The sequence below is a fragment of the Varanus komodoensis genome, unplaced genomic scaffold, assembly GCF_004798865.1.
Source record: "Varanus komodoensis strain SLA01 unplaced genomic scaffold, ASM479886v1 scaffold9, whole genome shotgun sequence".
Classification (NCBI taxonomy): Eukaryota; Metazoa; Chordata; class Lepidosauria; order Squamata; family Varanidae; genus Varanus; species Varanus komodoensis.
In genome coordinates, this window is record NW_025336598.1 from 5,030,518 (window position 1) to 5,047,142 (window position 16,625).

General features: G+C 40.1%; 1 protein-coding gene across 1 annotated transcript; it reads right to left on the reverse strand.

Moving 5' to 3' along the window:
* Nucleotides 1-12,407: 12,407 nt before the first annotated feature.
* On the reverse strand, nucleotides 12,408-13,892 carry LOC123017062 (potassium voltage-gated channel subfamily A member 1). Its single transcript, XM_044418151.1, has one exon. The coding sequence runs from the start codon at nucleotides 13,890-13,892 to the stop codon at nucleotides 12,408-12,410; it is 1,485 nt and encodes a 494-aa protein (XP_044274086.1).
* Between the last annotated feature and the right edge of the window lie 2,733 nt (nucleotides 13,893-16,625).

The following is a 16,625-nucleotide window of genomic DNA, read 5'->3' on the forward strand; positions in this document are numbered from 1 at the left end:
CTACAGGCAGACCAATCTTGAAATCCAAAGACATATTTGATTTAATATATATTCCTTACAACATGTGGAATATAAAGATTGAAGGATATAGCATTCAAAAGAAACAGGCCAAACAGAAAGCAATAGTGTTACATATACAGGAGGTGCATAACATTGCAGAATATCCAGATATCTGAATACAGAAGGTCAGCTGAGAGCATTTGGATAAGAAGAAACATTAAAGGAAATAATAATGATATGAACATGTGACTTTTAGCTTGTTAACCACTCTGTGTTCATATGAATTGCACTGTTAGGAAGTAGCAATAATCTACTTCCAATCTACACTCGTTTGTTGATGTGGTTCATTATACATTTTCAATCAGAGAAAAAGAAATATTGTCAAATAATAGTATCTGGAGAGAAACTGAATATATTTGAGCACAGTAAACACAAGGCTTACTATGAATATGCATTAGTAACAGTAATTATGTATTATGAAGCATTATTGGCTTTCATCATTCATTCTCAATGAATAATTGATTAGATTCTGTACCATACGCCTTCAAATTGCTTTGGAGCTTCCTTCCAAATATATATTATAACAACAAAGAATATGTATAGAGTATCTTTTTGCCTGAGCATTCAAGTCTTTACAAATTTAACAAACCAGTAAGGCGGAATTGCTTCATCTTCCTTTTCATATCATTTAGCAATCATTTGAAAGAGACTAAAATGACAGAAACAGTCCTAATTCAAACTATAGAATGGTACAAACTAAAACCAACCAAACTTGGATCCACAGAGCCAACAATCCAAAGAACAGCTTGCTTTCATAGTATACGAGATAACTAAGAAAGAATGTGTGTGTGTTAGCACTCATTTCACAATTCTACACCTTATAAGCTGCCACATTTCTATTTCTTCACAAAAATAAAAAATAAAGGCTTGTAACTCAGCAAAGTAACTCCCACATTCCTCATCATCAGGTAACTTCAGCACATTCCTGCCCTTCAAATGGTCACACCAGCAGATCTCTATATCAGGCCTTATAATATTTCACCTATTTTGCATACAGAAGGTTCTAGGTTCACTCTTGCCATCCCCAACAAGGATTAAGAAAGTGCTTGACACTCTATTGTCAGTCAGCACTGATAATACTGAGCTAGCTGGACCAGCAGTCTGACTCAGTTTAAGGCAATTGCCTCTGTGGCTAAGAGTGAGGCTAAACATGTTACTGCAGTCATTGCTATTCTGCTAACAACAACATTATGTATAAATTACATATGAGATTCTTTTCTATCTTTAGAAACAAGCACACACAAAATAGTAATTATTTTCTCAGAATATTACTGAATAAGCCAAAGCCTATGGAATTATGGAACCTCCCCCACAGATATTTCTCTTGTCTTACTGTGGATTTCTTTAGCTTTCCATTCCTTTGAAATCCCTCAGCTGCCTCATCCAAGCCTTAAGTGAAATCCTAAGGCCAGCTTTATCAACTTTTTTTACTATTCATAGGGAATTTCCTGACTGAGGCAGCTCCCTCTTGGGGAGTTTCTGGAAGGCGATATTTTAAAAGCCCTTAGAAGTACTTCATTTGGTAGATCCAGACAAGGTCATTCTCATTTAAGTCACCCCTTCCAGGCTTATCCAAGGCAAAGGGGAAGAGCAAGGAGGTAATTGGTATCTTGTGTTTTATGCCTGCTAGAAGAGTGAATTGGATAGTCAACATGCTTCTTCTTTGAGCAGAGATAATAAAGGGCGTACCACAACTTCTAAAGAAATGATGTTGGAAATTTAGGCTTCCTAATGAAATTACTGTCAACATGGCTAGTACATGTTGTATTTTGTTCATGTGTGCTTTTTCCCTTCTAGTCTTAGCTTATGTGTTTGCAATAAACTTTTGTTTTTTAATTTGGAGTTTGAGACATGATTTCCAAGCAAACCTAAGGGAGGAAGCATGTTCATTTTCCATCTCCACACAATCTAGCTTATCTAGCCTATACACTACAAAAGGAGGAAAAGAAAGGGGAAAGAGTTGATTGGATGCCCATCTCTCCTGAGGAGCATAGCCACCCCTAAAAGCATAAGACCCCTTCCTTTCACAGATTTCGCCTGTCTTATCAAAAATGCTTTTTTTCTTTCTCACATATTTCATACCAGAAGGAACACCCAGATTCATCTTAAAATGTGGCTGTTACTTTTACTTACAACTACTGTGAAAAAACCAACAAGGAAATTTTTACCCTGTGACAAATTCAAGTACACAAATAAATTGTAAAGATGTTAAGAAGAAAACTGCAGCCAAATTTTAGTTAAAAATTTGTTTGTTTGTTTGTTTTTAATGTTTTTGAGTTTATTTACATTCAAATGTCTTTGGGAAAAAACAAGAAAGCATTGTCAATGCTTTAAAAAGATCTTGGATGCGATGTGGTCTAAACATCACTAGATCATTACAAGAAACAAATTCAGAGGTTCTTAATAAGACAAAACACCTAAGGGTTTTAGAGGGAAGCAATAAGAGTGTTTTAGACTTGGTATAAGATAACTAAATTTTCTTAGAGAGCCCCTTCACACACTTAGAATGAAGTTAAAGTCTTCAGAAGACATAAAACATGACTTTTAGTCATTAAGTATAGCAAGGTTGATTTTTCCGCCCACCATGTCTCTAAATTCCTGAAAATTCTTGTAATCAACATGCAAAGAAAGAAAAAGACACAGATACATACAAAATTATGTAAGAGGCAATCTTTCTAAGGATGGTATGTTTACTTTCCAAGAAGGTTGCTTCCTAGAAAGCAGTTCAGGCAATTAACATGCAGAAAATAAAGTCAACCAACAATTACTTCCATCAAAACAAAGGTGGCAGGCAGGTGGGGGCGAGGGGGGGGGAGAGAGAGAGACTTTCATTAGAATTTCTTAACAGTAGTAACACAGTTACTAAGTATTATTTTATTTTCTCTCCATAGACAACAAAACACCAGCCAAAACAGAAAAGAAAGAAAATGAAATGAAATAGCAATGACAAGCAGGTTTCCTACTCTATGCACACACCCTTACAGCGACCAGTACTGGAGCAAGTAAACCATTGTTGCGGAACTTTAAGGAACGATGAGGAACATCATAGCAGTTTAACATTCTCACAATTCAGTTAGACTATTCCTCTCAAGAACTGCTGTGCAATAGACTTGCTGGCTGATGCTATCCAGTGTGCCATTGATCTCCTGTTTTCAAAAAACGAATGTGTTTTACTCTTTTAATAGTGCAAGCATGGATTCAACATGAAATTGCAGTGGTGCTGCTCTGTCTAGCCTGCTACCTTCATTAAGAGCCAAATTAGAATAATGTTGGAGATTAGTGAATGTGTCTCCAATATCCCATCTATGTTACCTCTTCAGGTGTCTATATTTTCTTTCACAAGTAATAGCACGACAGTCCAACCATTCCAAGTTAATATTCCTTCACTGTGAGGCTAATTATAAGACTAATCAATTTGATAGAGTGGAACTATTTGGAATATTTCTGCAATGCCAAACATTGGAAATGAGAAGGGAACCTGAAGACAAAACTGAAAGCATGAAGGGGCCATGGAGACAAACACAATAGCTCTGATCCCTCCACTTCTGACATGGTACACTTGGTTACAGTCCTCCTCACAGTTAGAAACACCAATTGCATATACATAATAACTGCATCGAGCATTGTAACTGTGTTCTGCTGAATGTGGTTGCAATCTCTCTTCAGACCTTCCTAGTCAACATGAGAAGCTTTAGGTTTGGAAAGGGTAGGGGCAGTGTGTCCCCCCTCCATGTTTTTTTTTTTTTAATTTAATAATGCCTACACTGGTCTACAGAAGAGTTAGCATGGTTCAATATTATATACAATTCTGGTTGCTCTTGCATAACTTGAATTCCTGGGCACAGAAAGAATGCTAAATAAGAAGTAGCAATAATGTTTTGCCACAGTGCAAGTGCAATCTGTTCAACATGAAAGATGAAGAGGATCTTATTTATGCAGGGAAGAAATCCACCACAATGTGATGCAAAGAATGGGTGTATGATTAAGATTTCAGAACCATTTAATATATTTGATTCTTAAGGTAAGTATACTGCAAACTGCAGTTCACAAGGCAGCTGATGCTATTCTCCATGGATAACCAGTACTAGATGTAAATATATCTAGTATTAAAATGATTATGCATATTAACCAACTATAAAACTACCCTCTAAAGTTGCAGGTGGGATAGAAAATGATTTGGACACTATTTTGACTAAATATTCAGGTTAGGAAACTTCCAAATGTCAGCTGGCTCCCACACACGCGCGCGCGCACACACACAGTTTTTAGAAAGTCCAGATGTAAGTGCCATTTGGTTCAAGAAGGAATGAACCAGTGCATTTAGATATCCGACTTATCACCAGTCCATCTGCACAACTCCACCAATCATCTACTCCAAAGAGCAGAAGACCGTCAAATACCAGTATACATAAATCTCTGTGTATAATAAATGAATCTCTATGTAAGTATACAATTAGAGCAAAAGAAAGTCAGTTTTTTCTACTTTTAGTACATGCCTTTAGCCAAAGTGTTGGCATCACTATGCAATTTCAAATCTCTTTTGATTTTGCAATGTGAAGCCCTTCACTCTATGCATTCTCTCCTTTCCCTCCCTGACCCATCTTTGGGCCATTCCCTTTCCAAATCCTAATCCTTTCCTCTACCACTTTCTTGCCATTCATGCACTCCCCAAATTTCCCAGTAAGTTCCTTGGAATGAACAGGAGAAAAACTGGACTCCAGACAATAAACCAGTCACAGTATTCCCGAGTAAGATCCTTAAAAATTATCTTTAATAGATGCCAAGTATGAACAGATGATAAAGTGACAGAAGCAAGTAAAATTGCATAGAGGAAAACTATGCACTTTGTATGTTTTTATATAAACTCATTAACATTCATGGTCCTAACATTTGACAAACCAGACTATTTCAGCTATGGTTAAGTAAAACCAGCAGTAATATGACAGCAGTAATATTCAGTCACTTTCACTTGACTGAAAGTGTAAGCAATTTGCAAATTATGGAAACCAAGAGACCCATATCAGCTTCAATGGTTTGTTGCCCTGATGGTGCACTGTTCTGCAAAAAAATGTAATGATCTTCTTCAGCATTAATGCTGGTTCATTAAAATGAGAGGCATGTCAATGAATCAATATACAACCATACCTGAAGTGAGGTGGGGGGAAGAGTATTTTTACACAGCTTAGATTAAAAAAAATGTTTGGATGTTTTCTTTTTTGCTGAATTTAGTCATAAAAATATATTTAAAAATTTAGTATAGTAGTAAAATATACACCAATCACACTACAGAAATGCCATGGAAACAGCTGTTTGATCAAAAATAAACATGTCCCCAAATATTTTGGTTCTATTCAAATGATGGTAAAGTCTGGCCAGGGAAGGTTCTAAAAATCATAACTCATAAATGCCTTCAAGAGATGTAACAGAGGCTTGTTTTTAAAACAAAACTGGAAGTAAAAATCTCAGTATAAATTTACTGCATTTCTTGAAAAAGTCAAGGCATATACTTTCTGATCAAACTTGTTCCTGGGCCATATAAATGCATAATTGGTGGGGGAGACAGGAGAAAAAACAAATCAAAGGTAGTTTGATTAATGGTTCTGATTAATTCTTAGAACCATTTCAGAAATACAGGGGGAGGGGGGGGACATGTGCCTGCCTTTTAGAAACAACTTGGTCTGAAATTTAAATTTAAAATTAGACCAGCAATGTTGACTGTTGACTCTCATTCAACATTGGACAGAACGGTCTCTAAAAAGGGAAGGTAACATTTCACATCAAATGGGGTTCTACTGTTCTTTGATACATTCCAAAAATACCACTGAAATTACTCACAGGAAATTCTCCAAAAGTCATGCCATTTTAAATTAAAAAAAAAAAAAAAACACCTTGGAACCATACTTTCCAGCTTTGCAAGCAAAACTTCTCAATAAGTAATTCAAGTGGTATGATATAAACATTGCATTTGTGAAAGTTCCAGATATTAGACTGTCTAATATCTGCAAAGTTTTTTTTTAAATCCCCTTATTTAACACTGTAAATTATGCTTTATGTTTCATGTGTGCTAAAGTTACACCAAATAAAATAACCTATACTTATTTTATACAGTTACAACTAAATAAAATTGTGAGTTACAGTATGGCTATATCTAGATAATACTTGAGAGGGAAAGTAATGCTGATGCTATTTCACTTGTCTTTCTCAATGTGAACAAGAGCTAAATGGCCCTGCTACAGGGATGGCATCATTGTAATTACTTATACATGGACTAAGATCTTTATTCATATGAATGTCTAAATAGACTGGGCAGGGCATGCATGCATGCAGAGAGTGAGAGAGCATGCCTATGCAGGCATTAGTTTGCTCATGTACCAGTTAAAGAGTAAATGGCGGTGTGGGCACAAAGCTAAGTCCTGCCTCCATTTTTCCCACACAAGTGAACAAGTTCTGTGATCACAAAACCACCCTAATGACACTTTGTGGGAACCTTGGGGGAAGCACTTGTGCGTGCAGTTACATTCTACATACCTCTGACCTACACACAAGCAGGTAAATGCTTACATAGGGCTCCGCACATGCACGCACATGCACACAAAATGGCTTCTTGAAATTCTCCATTACATTTCAGGGCAAAAAATTGGGGAGATAACTTTACTGGGTTTTTTTCCAAGGGGGGGGGGTTAGAAATTCTCTGACATTTTCTCACACGCAGGGTTTACGATTGGCAAGGGATGAAGCACAGCTTCTTTTTTTCCCTAATGATCGTCAATGGTAGCAATATCAACTGTGTTGGCACCTGGACCCCATTTTGCATCCTCCACAATACCCAGTACCTAGCATCATTCCAGGGGAAGGTGGATTGAGTATGGCCATTTGGGGAAAGTTTGGCAAAGTAATCTTTTATTACTAGGGTACAGAAGAAAAAAACTCAGGGCTTTCTTTCTCATAATAATATAACCTGGGGTCATCACAAGAAGCTGATGGGTGGGAGATCTGGGTCAAATAAAAAGAGGTATTTCTTCATGCACCATGTAGTTACACTATGGAATCCATTTCCACATAATGTAGTGATGGCTACCAGTTTTGGACAAATTCAGAGGGGAAAGCTATCATTGGCTAATAGTCCTGATGACTATATGCTACCTCCAGTATCAGAGGCAGTATGCAATATATACCAGTTGCTGGGGAACTTGGACTGCAGGGTGCTGTCCTCCTTGTGTGTCTCCTGTGAGCTGCCATTGCTGGACTAGATGGACCCTTGGTCTGATCCAGCATACCTCTTCTTATGCTTTTATATTCTTATATTTCTGGGGAATATGTTGTCTTACAATTTTTGGCTCAGTTCTGTTTGTCATTCTGCTAGGTTCAACACTTTCCCCAGGATCTTCCAAATGTTAAATTACTGGGGAATTATTCTGATCCATTCTGTCTCTAGTGCACATCCTGGTAGCCCTGCTCCTTCCTTGAAAGACCTGTAGCAGTTGTGGGGGAGGAGGCAGTGTAGTGTCCAGCAGTAGGGAAGACATAAAGCTAATGCTGTGCCAAACAATGTGATCTCCAGTTTCCTGTAAGTTTTCTTCCTTCATAAGAGAGACTTTGGTTCTTCTGCCTCATTCTCAGAGCAGAGCTGTAATTTATCTTGCACTTCATTTGGTGATATTTTTAACTTTGGAGTGGCTGAGGACACTGTCTGTGTTTTTCGGGTTTTTCGGGTTTTTCGGTTTATATTCTGCCTTTTTCCTACAAAGGGCTCAAGGCAGCTTACATCATTCTCCTCCTCCATCTTATCCCCACAACAACAACCCTGTGAGGTAGGTTGGGCTAAGAGCCTGTGACTGGCCCAAAGTCACCCAGTTGGCTCCATGGCTGAGCGGGGACTAGAACCCAGATCGCCTGAGTCCCAGTTCCATGCTCTTAACCACTACACCACACTGGCTTTTTCTTACTAGTATACATGTCTCTATTGCTCTGTAGTCTCCCAGGCTGCCTGCACTTCCTGATCTGAAAAAGATCTGTGGAAGGAATCACCCCATGATATCTTCCCTTATTAATTTATTTATTTAAAACATTTTTATGCCGCCCCCATCGCAACAAAGCCTCGGGGTGGCTTACAAACCTTCCCTTGAGCTTTAATGGAAGGTTTAAGAGGCTGCAGGCTGTCAGAAAGGTGACTGTATGATAAAAAGACTCTCCTCTGCCCCTTTATAAATAAGGTAAGGACAAGAATTCTAAACCAAAACTTGAGAATTTCTTTTCCCTTTGACTTTCCTTTCAAAAATAATTTCTTCCATATCAGACTGAATGTGAACAGTTGAATATTGTTGCAATACGGAGCCAATCCCATTCCACATAACAGTGTTGATATTTAAAGAATAGTGATAGAGTGTGGCTACATTTATCCTTACTGTCCATCCTTGTACAGAGAACATGCATAATCAGGCTACTCCCATGCATGTTATGCACTATTATTGTTCAGACATTGCAAAACAGATAATACTGTACTATATTCCTAAACATTCCCTGTACCCGTTTTTAATACTACAATGTATTCCTGATAAAAGGGGCAGCATATTTTCTCTTTTATATTGCCCAGGTGATATTGGTTTCTACAATGTCAGCAAAGGACAAGTTGTTACCTAACTCAGCAAATCCAAATGCCAACCCTCTCCCACTAAATAGCATGGAGCATAATCTACTGAGAAGGTCACCTGTATAAGCCAATCTGAAACAAACAAGAGGTACACAAGAGTAACATGGTAGTGCATTTCTTGGTCACTTCTTTCAGGCTTATGTAGGCTAACCTCCCAGTATATAACATTTCACATGTCAGAGTTATGTCCAACTCTACTGTTCTTAATGGTGTGTTGCTTATTTATTATTTATTTATTTAAAACGTTTCTATCCCATCCCTTCACAGACATCTCAGGATGGTCTACAACAGATTTAAGTGGAAGCTTAAAGTGGCTACTATATCTCCTCTTTGTATGATCATCACTGTACCAAGATTAAGAATAAGGAACATTCAATCAATTCCATAGATTGGAAAAACTAACACTACAACCTTATCCAAATTCTGCCTGAATCTGTCAAGAAATGCTGCACAATATGCCAACCATCATTTTATACAGAGATTTGGCTCTAGTATTGTTGTTGACAATGCGTCAGCAATATGTACAACTTTTTTTTTGCTCTACATTAGCTATAATCATTTTCAGCATAATCTGGGAACCAACTCCAACACCCGCTTTAAGAGACCATAAGTCACAATAAAGAAACATGGAAGAAAAGGAACATTTAAAAAGTGTATTGCTAAGAATCAGGTAATAAATAGTTCAGTGCACCTTCAGGCCTACAAAGACATTTTAGCAAAGCAATGAGTCTATTTTTAAGGGGGGATGGAATCTTTGCTGGAAGAAGTAACATGCCTATGCTACATGAGGTTATTCCCTGTACTCCGTATTGAACTAGTTTCTTTGTCATAAACTATAAATGAACAACGATCATATTCTCAAAGCCACCCCAAGCCCTAATGATTTGCCCATCCCTGATGAAAGCAAGGGAGGGCAGGTACAGGGGCATAAACTGAACCACTGCATGCAATATTTTCTTTTAAACATGCAGAATAAGGATCAGTCCAGCAGATAAAGTGAGGAGTAGATTATCCAGTAATTCAGCACATAAATTTGCCAAACAGCCCAGCGAAGCTTCATCCTCTCTCAGGTGGCAGATGGTACTGAGCTAATTATTGCTGAGGTAACTAAATGTAATTTGCAAGTCAGGTTAACATAGGGATGCCTTTCCAAATTTGCGGACTCTGAGGAAGTCTATCTTGGACCACCACATCTAGCACTCCAAAGGTAGAGGGTGACTACCTGGGGGAGGAGGATACCTGTCTGAAATGTAGTGTCCTTAAAAAAAACAGAAGTATTTAATCAGTATTTAAGAAGTTATTTTGCCCTGACAATATTTCCATCATTTTGAATCACAATGCCGCAAAACTACATCTTTCTGCATTCCTGTCATATGTATACAGAAAACTTTTGTAAAACTGTAGAATTAATGTTCTTTTCTCTGCAATGGAGAAAAAGATATTTGAAAGCAAATTGTCATATGCTAAGTGTGAAATGAAAATCCTCAACTTTGACTTAAAATTATTAAAAGATTAGTACCTGCATTGATTAAATCTTAAACTTGACTTTTCTGACCTATAGCTTTAGAATTTGCACGGTGCGAATTTTTAAAGCCTTCTATCAGAAAATTCTGAAACCTTCAAAAAAAAAAAAAACCCAGAAGAAAAGGTACAATGAGTGGAAGAATGTTTCAGTAATATTATATTTACAATCCAAGCAATTTGGGAAGTTGGAACACCATAGAAACTATGTGTGTTTGGCTGGAGAAGCAGAAGCCTTTAAAAGGAGTCCAAGAGATTCAGAGGGCAGCCACCTAACCTGGCTCCCTGTGTAGCTGCTGCAAAGGTTGGTCCACATGTCCTCTTGTGCTTGGGGCCAGGCTGCCAAAGAACAATCCCAGGGGAAGGATGGGCCATCCCCTCTTGCCCAAAAAGTATGGAGGCATCAAAATCTTTATAAACAAGCTGGAGAAATGTTAAGTCTTGAATCAACATGATTGCAACATATCAGTCAAAGGCAAATGCTAGGCTGGAATATCACCCTGCTGCAGAAGTGGAAAGCACGGGAGGAAACTGAGTGTGCATGAGTGCTGGAGGTCTTTGCCCTTGTCTTCTGCCTCTCTGCTTCATACACTGTCTTTCTCCCTTGCTCTTTCTGCTGTGCCTGCATTTGGCACAGTAGAATCTTGATACTGTCCAGTTGACTCAACCATACCTACTCAGGATCAGTTCTTGTCATAGAGGCACTTTCAGCAGTTCAGTGGCTGTAAGGATAAAGGCACTAGGCAACTATCTAAAATCAATTGGTAAAGTCTCTCTAGCAAGTCCTACGGGAGTACAAAAGTCTCTAAGGTTCAAAGTATGATTGCAAAAGAACTGGGCTGCAATTTGGATGCATATAATAGATAAGTTTCATGTTACATTCTAAGAATGCACCAAAAGGCATGCTTCTGTGCCTTTTTTCTGCTCCAAGAGATGCAGAATATTCAGGCATTGCTATATATAAACAGGATGTCTTAATTTTCCATATAACTTTCCCTTTAAGGGATGGGATATGTTACTTTCTAACAAGGCCTGGACAGAAGCCAGTTTATTTCCCTGAGCAATGCAGGAAAATCATCAAGTCTGTCTAGTGAGCTCTTTCTGACCCTCATTCCCAACAAGCACTTTAAAAAATGTATTACTAAATCATGCATTAATTGAGCTATACCATAGTCAGGTAGGCCATAATGCTGAATATTTGAACATGCTTTGATCTCCAGAAGTTATTGTTCCTGTTTAACTAACGTATGCACTTAGATACAGTACCTTAAGTTACTAATCAGATACCTAATAAATAAAAAGGAGTGCACTTTTGGTGAATGCAAATTAAAAGAAAAAGGGCCTATTATAAAGATCTGTTCAAAGAGAAGCTTATCCCCTATTATCTGAGGTAATGTTCCAGGCATGCAGTTACAAATTAGAGAGTATCAAAGTCAAGCATGCTATATTGCATTCTGTTGTGCTATCTTGCAACAAAGGAACTGAAAAGGTTTGCATCCAGTTCTGGAGATGGGGAAAAAGTACACTGAAACCATCTACATTTAAGAAACCTTAGCAGCATTGCAGATGTTTTATCTTTCCCCCCACCCCCATAGAATCATTTGGGAGTGTATAACGCAAAAACAAAAAGACCTGACATATTTTTATAAGGTGCTGCATATGAATCTGTAAATAAGAACTAGAAAACTTTTCACAAAGGAAACACATATGTTAGTCAGTTAAAAGAATGGCAAATACTTACTGCACATTACTGCTTAATATTGTTTGGATGCATTTTCTTGGATTCATTGTGCAGTTTGTTTTGTAGAAACTTTTCCTGAAATCCATGCATATTTTAAATGTTTGTCAGAGTCCTCTTGAGATGATTTTTAAATTAAACAGCTTGAAGAAATGGGAAAAACTGTCTAGGGCTAAAAGCATACAATTCTAATTTATAACTGAGTCCAAAGAGTTATAATTAACCATTCATACCAATTGAAAAGTACCCTTAAAAAAACAAAAATGTTAATACCATTCATGGATCCTGAAAGCTTCTTGAATCGCTGAGCAAAAATTCGCAATGCAACAATGCATTTACGAGGTAAAGCATTCAAAGACTATTCATAAAGCATCTACAAAGTGTGACTGCTGGTCACTTAATCTTCAAGCTGCCAGTGTTTCGCTTTTCGACATGTTTTTAAACATCAGTCAGCAGCTTGCTTTTATTAACACAGTTTTGATTGGCTACGGTGTAGTTGCCAGTTCTGAGATTAGCCTCTCTAAAATTGTCTATGCTATTGTTCATATCCTCTTCAATTTCCATGTATTCAGATTTGCTGATTGTGGAGGAGCTACGGTGACTCAGATCACTGTCAGATGCTAAATTAGGAGAACTAACTTTAAGCAACTGAGCCTGTTCTTCCCCTTCTGTTTCTCGGTGGTAGAAGTAGTTGAAGTTGGACACAATGACAGGTACTGGCAGGGCAATTGTCAGCACACCAGCAATGGCACACAAGGAGCCCACGATTTTGCCTCCAATTGTCACAGGGTACATGTCACCATATCCCACAGTGGTCATGGATACCACTGCCCACCAGAAAGCATCAGGGATGCTGTAAAAATGAGTCTCAGGTTCTTCAGCTTCAGCAAAATACACCGCGCTGGAGAACAAAATCACCCCAATGAAGAGGAAAAAGATTAGTAAGCCTAACTCCCTCATGCTTGCTTTGAGGGTCTGTCCCAGAATCTGAAGGCCCTTAGAATGTCTGGAGAGTTTGAAGATTCTAAAGACTCTTACCAGTCTGATGACTCTCAGGATAGCCAGAGAGGTGGCCTGCTCCCCCTTTTGAGGCCCCTCCTGCTCAGCCATCTCTGTACCCAGAGTGATGAAGTAAGGGATGATGGCCACTATGTCAATGAAGTTCATGATGTTCTTGAAGAATTCTGCTTTGCTGGGACAGGCAAAAAAACGCACTACCAACTCAAAAGAAAACCAAATGATGCACAGGGTCTCCACAATGAAGAAGGGATCTGTAAAGATATTGGACTTGTAAAACACGGTGGAGTTGTCGCTGCGGTTTTGGGGGCTTGCATAGTCTCTTTCCTGTTCTTTCAATGCTGGCAAAGTTTCCAGACAAAAAATCACAATGGAGATTAAGATCACCATGACAGAGACTATTGCAATGATGCGGGCAGGCCCAGAGCTCTCGGGATATTCAAAGAGGAGCCATACTTGCCGCTGATACTCCCTCTCAGGCAGGGGTTTCTCTTCCTCTTTGATGAATCCTTCATCTTCCCGGAATTTCTCCATAGCCTCCTCTCCCAGTTCATAGAACTTAATCTCCTCAGAGAACATGTCTAAGGGCACATTAACAGGCCTGCGAAGCCGCCCTCCAGACTGGTAGTAATAGAGGATAGCATCAAAGCTGGGCCGGTTCCGATCAAAAAAATACTCATTCCTCAGCGGATCAAAATATCGCATGCGTTTCTTTGGGTTACCCAGCAACGTGTTGGGAAACTGGGCAAGAGTTTTCAGCTGGGTTTCAAATCTAAGGCCAGCAATATTGATCACAACCCTCTCACAGCAGTCATGGTCATCATGAGCACCAGGCTGGTAGCTGTCTTGAGGGTGTCCTGGCAAAGCAGAAGTTTCATCCACATTATCCCCAGCCATCACAGTCATGGTGGAAAAAGGATGGGAGAAACTGAAAGATTAGAAGCCTTGACAGGATATTGAAGAAGAAGAGTTCCAAATTAAGCCCCCTGAAGTGAAGGAGAGTGAAGAATGGAGGACCTCAGAGGAGAGTACTATTAGATTTAGATGCAGAAATGCAGTGTGCGTGCAGAGAAGAGATGAGGTGCTGGCAGGGGCAGCTTTGAGAGGTGGACATTAGTAAACTGAGAATGGATACCAAGGCTGGGAAGATTAAGAATAAAGGGATGGGATTAGGTTGGAAGGTGCCCAGGCTGGAGAAAGGAAGAGATATAAGGTGCTGGTCATTTCAGAGAAAGCAACAATAAAGGAGTCTTTGGTTGTACCAGGGAAGATGGGATGGCTAAGGCCTCTTAGCACACATGCAATTCATTGAGCCTGGGATCCCCTTCTGAGCAGTTTCCTTCTGTCTTTTAATGCAGCTCCTTTGCTTTTCTTGATGTTGTGACCATGTTGCTGCTGCTGCTGTATTGCGGCTATAGTCACACACTTGCCCTCAATAAAATAAATAAATAAATATGGTGACTAGGACGAGATTGCTTGAAATGCAGACTCAGCAATATCCACCGATTTCCCACTTGCTCTGGACTGGCCCCTTCCTCTTTATTTATTTATTTATTTATTAAGGAATAAAGCTCACTTCGAGGACAACTGGTAGATACTGTAAAGGGATAAGAAGCATATTCATAAAAAAGCCTCTCTCTCTCTCAAACACACACACACACACACAAACTGCAAAAATCATTATCATGCTTTCTATTGCAGTGATGTTAAACCTCATGCAACTCTTTCCAGAATGCAACTTGGGATTCCTAAAGTAAATTAAAAGCCTAGCAGACAGACGTTTTTTGTTTTAATTACCACCTCAGTAAAGTCCCAGGTTCTGCTCACCACAACTTTTCTACCTTCTCTTAAGGGAAACTGTTTTCCAAATAACTTTGCTTTAAAGCTCTAACAGTATACACATTTCCCACGATGACCCACTGAGTTCAGTGGGTCTGAAGCCCATAAAAATATTAATAGGAGAGTAAGCCTTCGAGGCATGTACAGAAAAATTGATGGGGTGAGATCCCGTCAGCTTTCTTAAATGAAGAAAAAAACAAGGAGAAAAATATTTGTAAAGTTCTTGAGGGGAGCGGGGGATTAGGCGTTTATTCTCCAACACCAGGTCGGTGGACAGAGTGGGGAAAGAGAGATCTTACTAAGTACGGAAGCTACACCTTTCCTTTACATACATACGCATTCATACACACCAGTTTCCAGGCATTAGTTACGATAAACCACAAACTTGACTTCAAGGAGGATTCTCCCTTACCTGCTGCGGTGCGGGCTGGTTTCTGCGACAGCGATCGTAAGCAAGACCCGGCCGGAATGCGTCAAGGCGCTTCGCCTTACAGCATCAGTAGCATCAACATCCAAAGCGCCGCGGCAAATTTTCACCCGCCGCCGCCCCCCTCAATAAATAATAATAATAAGGAGAAGGAGAAGATCGATTTACAAGGCTGCTGAGAAATGCTGAAATATTCATACACCACTAGTTTTTGGCTGCACTGAGAAGACTGGAAGCTAATTAGACAGCGAAGCAACAGAGGACGAAGAGGTGCAAGAAGCGGAGGGGCACCTCCTTAGTGTCTACAACGCACTCGAACCAAAAGGAGGACAGCAGAAAGGGGTGGAAAAAAACCTTTCCAGGCTACCCACTCTCGCATATGGCTGTGGATCTTCTTGAAGGCCCGCTCAGTGCGCGGTCGTGCTTCTGCTGCACCTGGTTCCCCCTGGAGCTGATTTGGCTGGAGGAGAGGCGGTGGCAGGGCTCACGGAACCCAGACAGGGGGCGGTGGCGGAAGAAAGCAAGCGCAGGCAGTCGAGGAGAGCCATCTCTTGACTGCGCTGCAGTCTCAGCAGAAACCTGAGAGCTCTTTGGTGCAGCCAAGCCGTTGCGGTGGGGAGGGGGTGGAGGAAGAGCAGGTAGGGCAGAATCGCGCGTAGTTCCTGCTGTCCTCTTCCCGGGCTATTCAAGCAGCAGCGGTGGCGGCGGCGGCCGCGCCAGCCTACAAGCCGCCTGAGGCCTCTTTCTGGGAGCTTGAAAAACGCTTAAGCACCACCAGACCACTGTCCCTTCGCCTCCCACGACCTTCTCGAGGATTTAGTATTGCAACCCGGCTAGATACCAAACCGACGCAATGCAGGCATCTCGCAAGGCATATTGCTGGGCAGAACGGTTTTCCACAAGCCTTCCCCCTCCGCTCCCCATTCCAAAATCCTGAGGACTCAGGAGCTTTAAGTAGCCGCAACGCTGCATCTGTCCTTTTCCAGAAAGAGGAAAAGGCACCGAGCTTCATCTGCCTCTGCACACAACCAGCCGCCGCCGCCACTTGCAGCTTCTTAAATTCTGTGCCCGCTTCCTTAGAAACAAGTAGCATTAAAGTGGAACTTACTAAGGCAAGATCGGGCGGGGAATCGGCAGGTTTCTTTGCAACTCCCTTCCCTGTGCTCTCGAAGGAGTGCTAGTTTGAGGCCCTCGCGATCTTTACCGTGGATTTTCTTTTTCTTTTCTTTTTTAAACTGGGGTAAGGAGACGAGAGCTAGGCATAATGGATCGTCTGAAGTAAGCAACTTGCAATGATCCCTACACCCCGTGACTCATTTATTTAGAAATAAAATCCTGCAGATCTCAATGGAATTGCTTCTTAAGTTATTAGG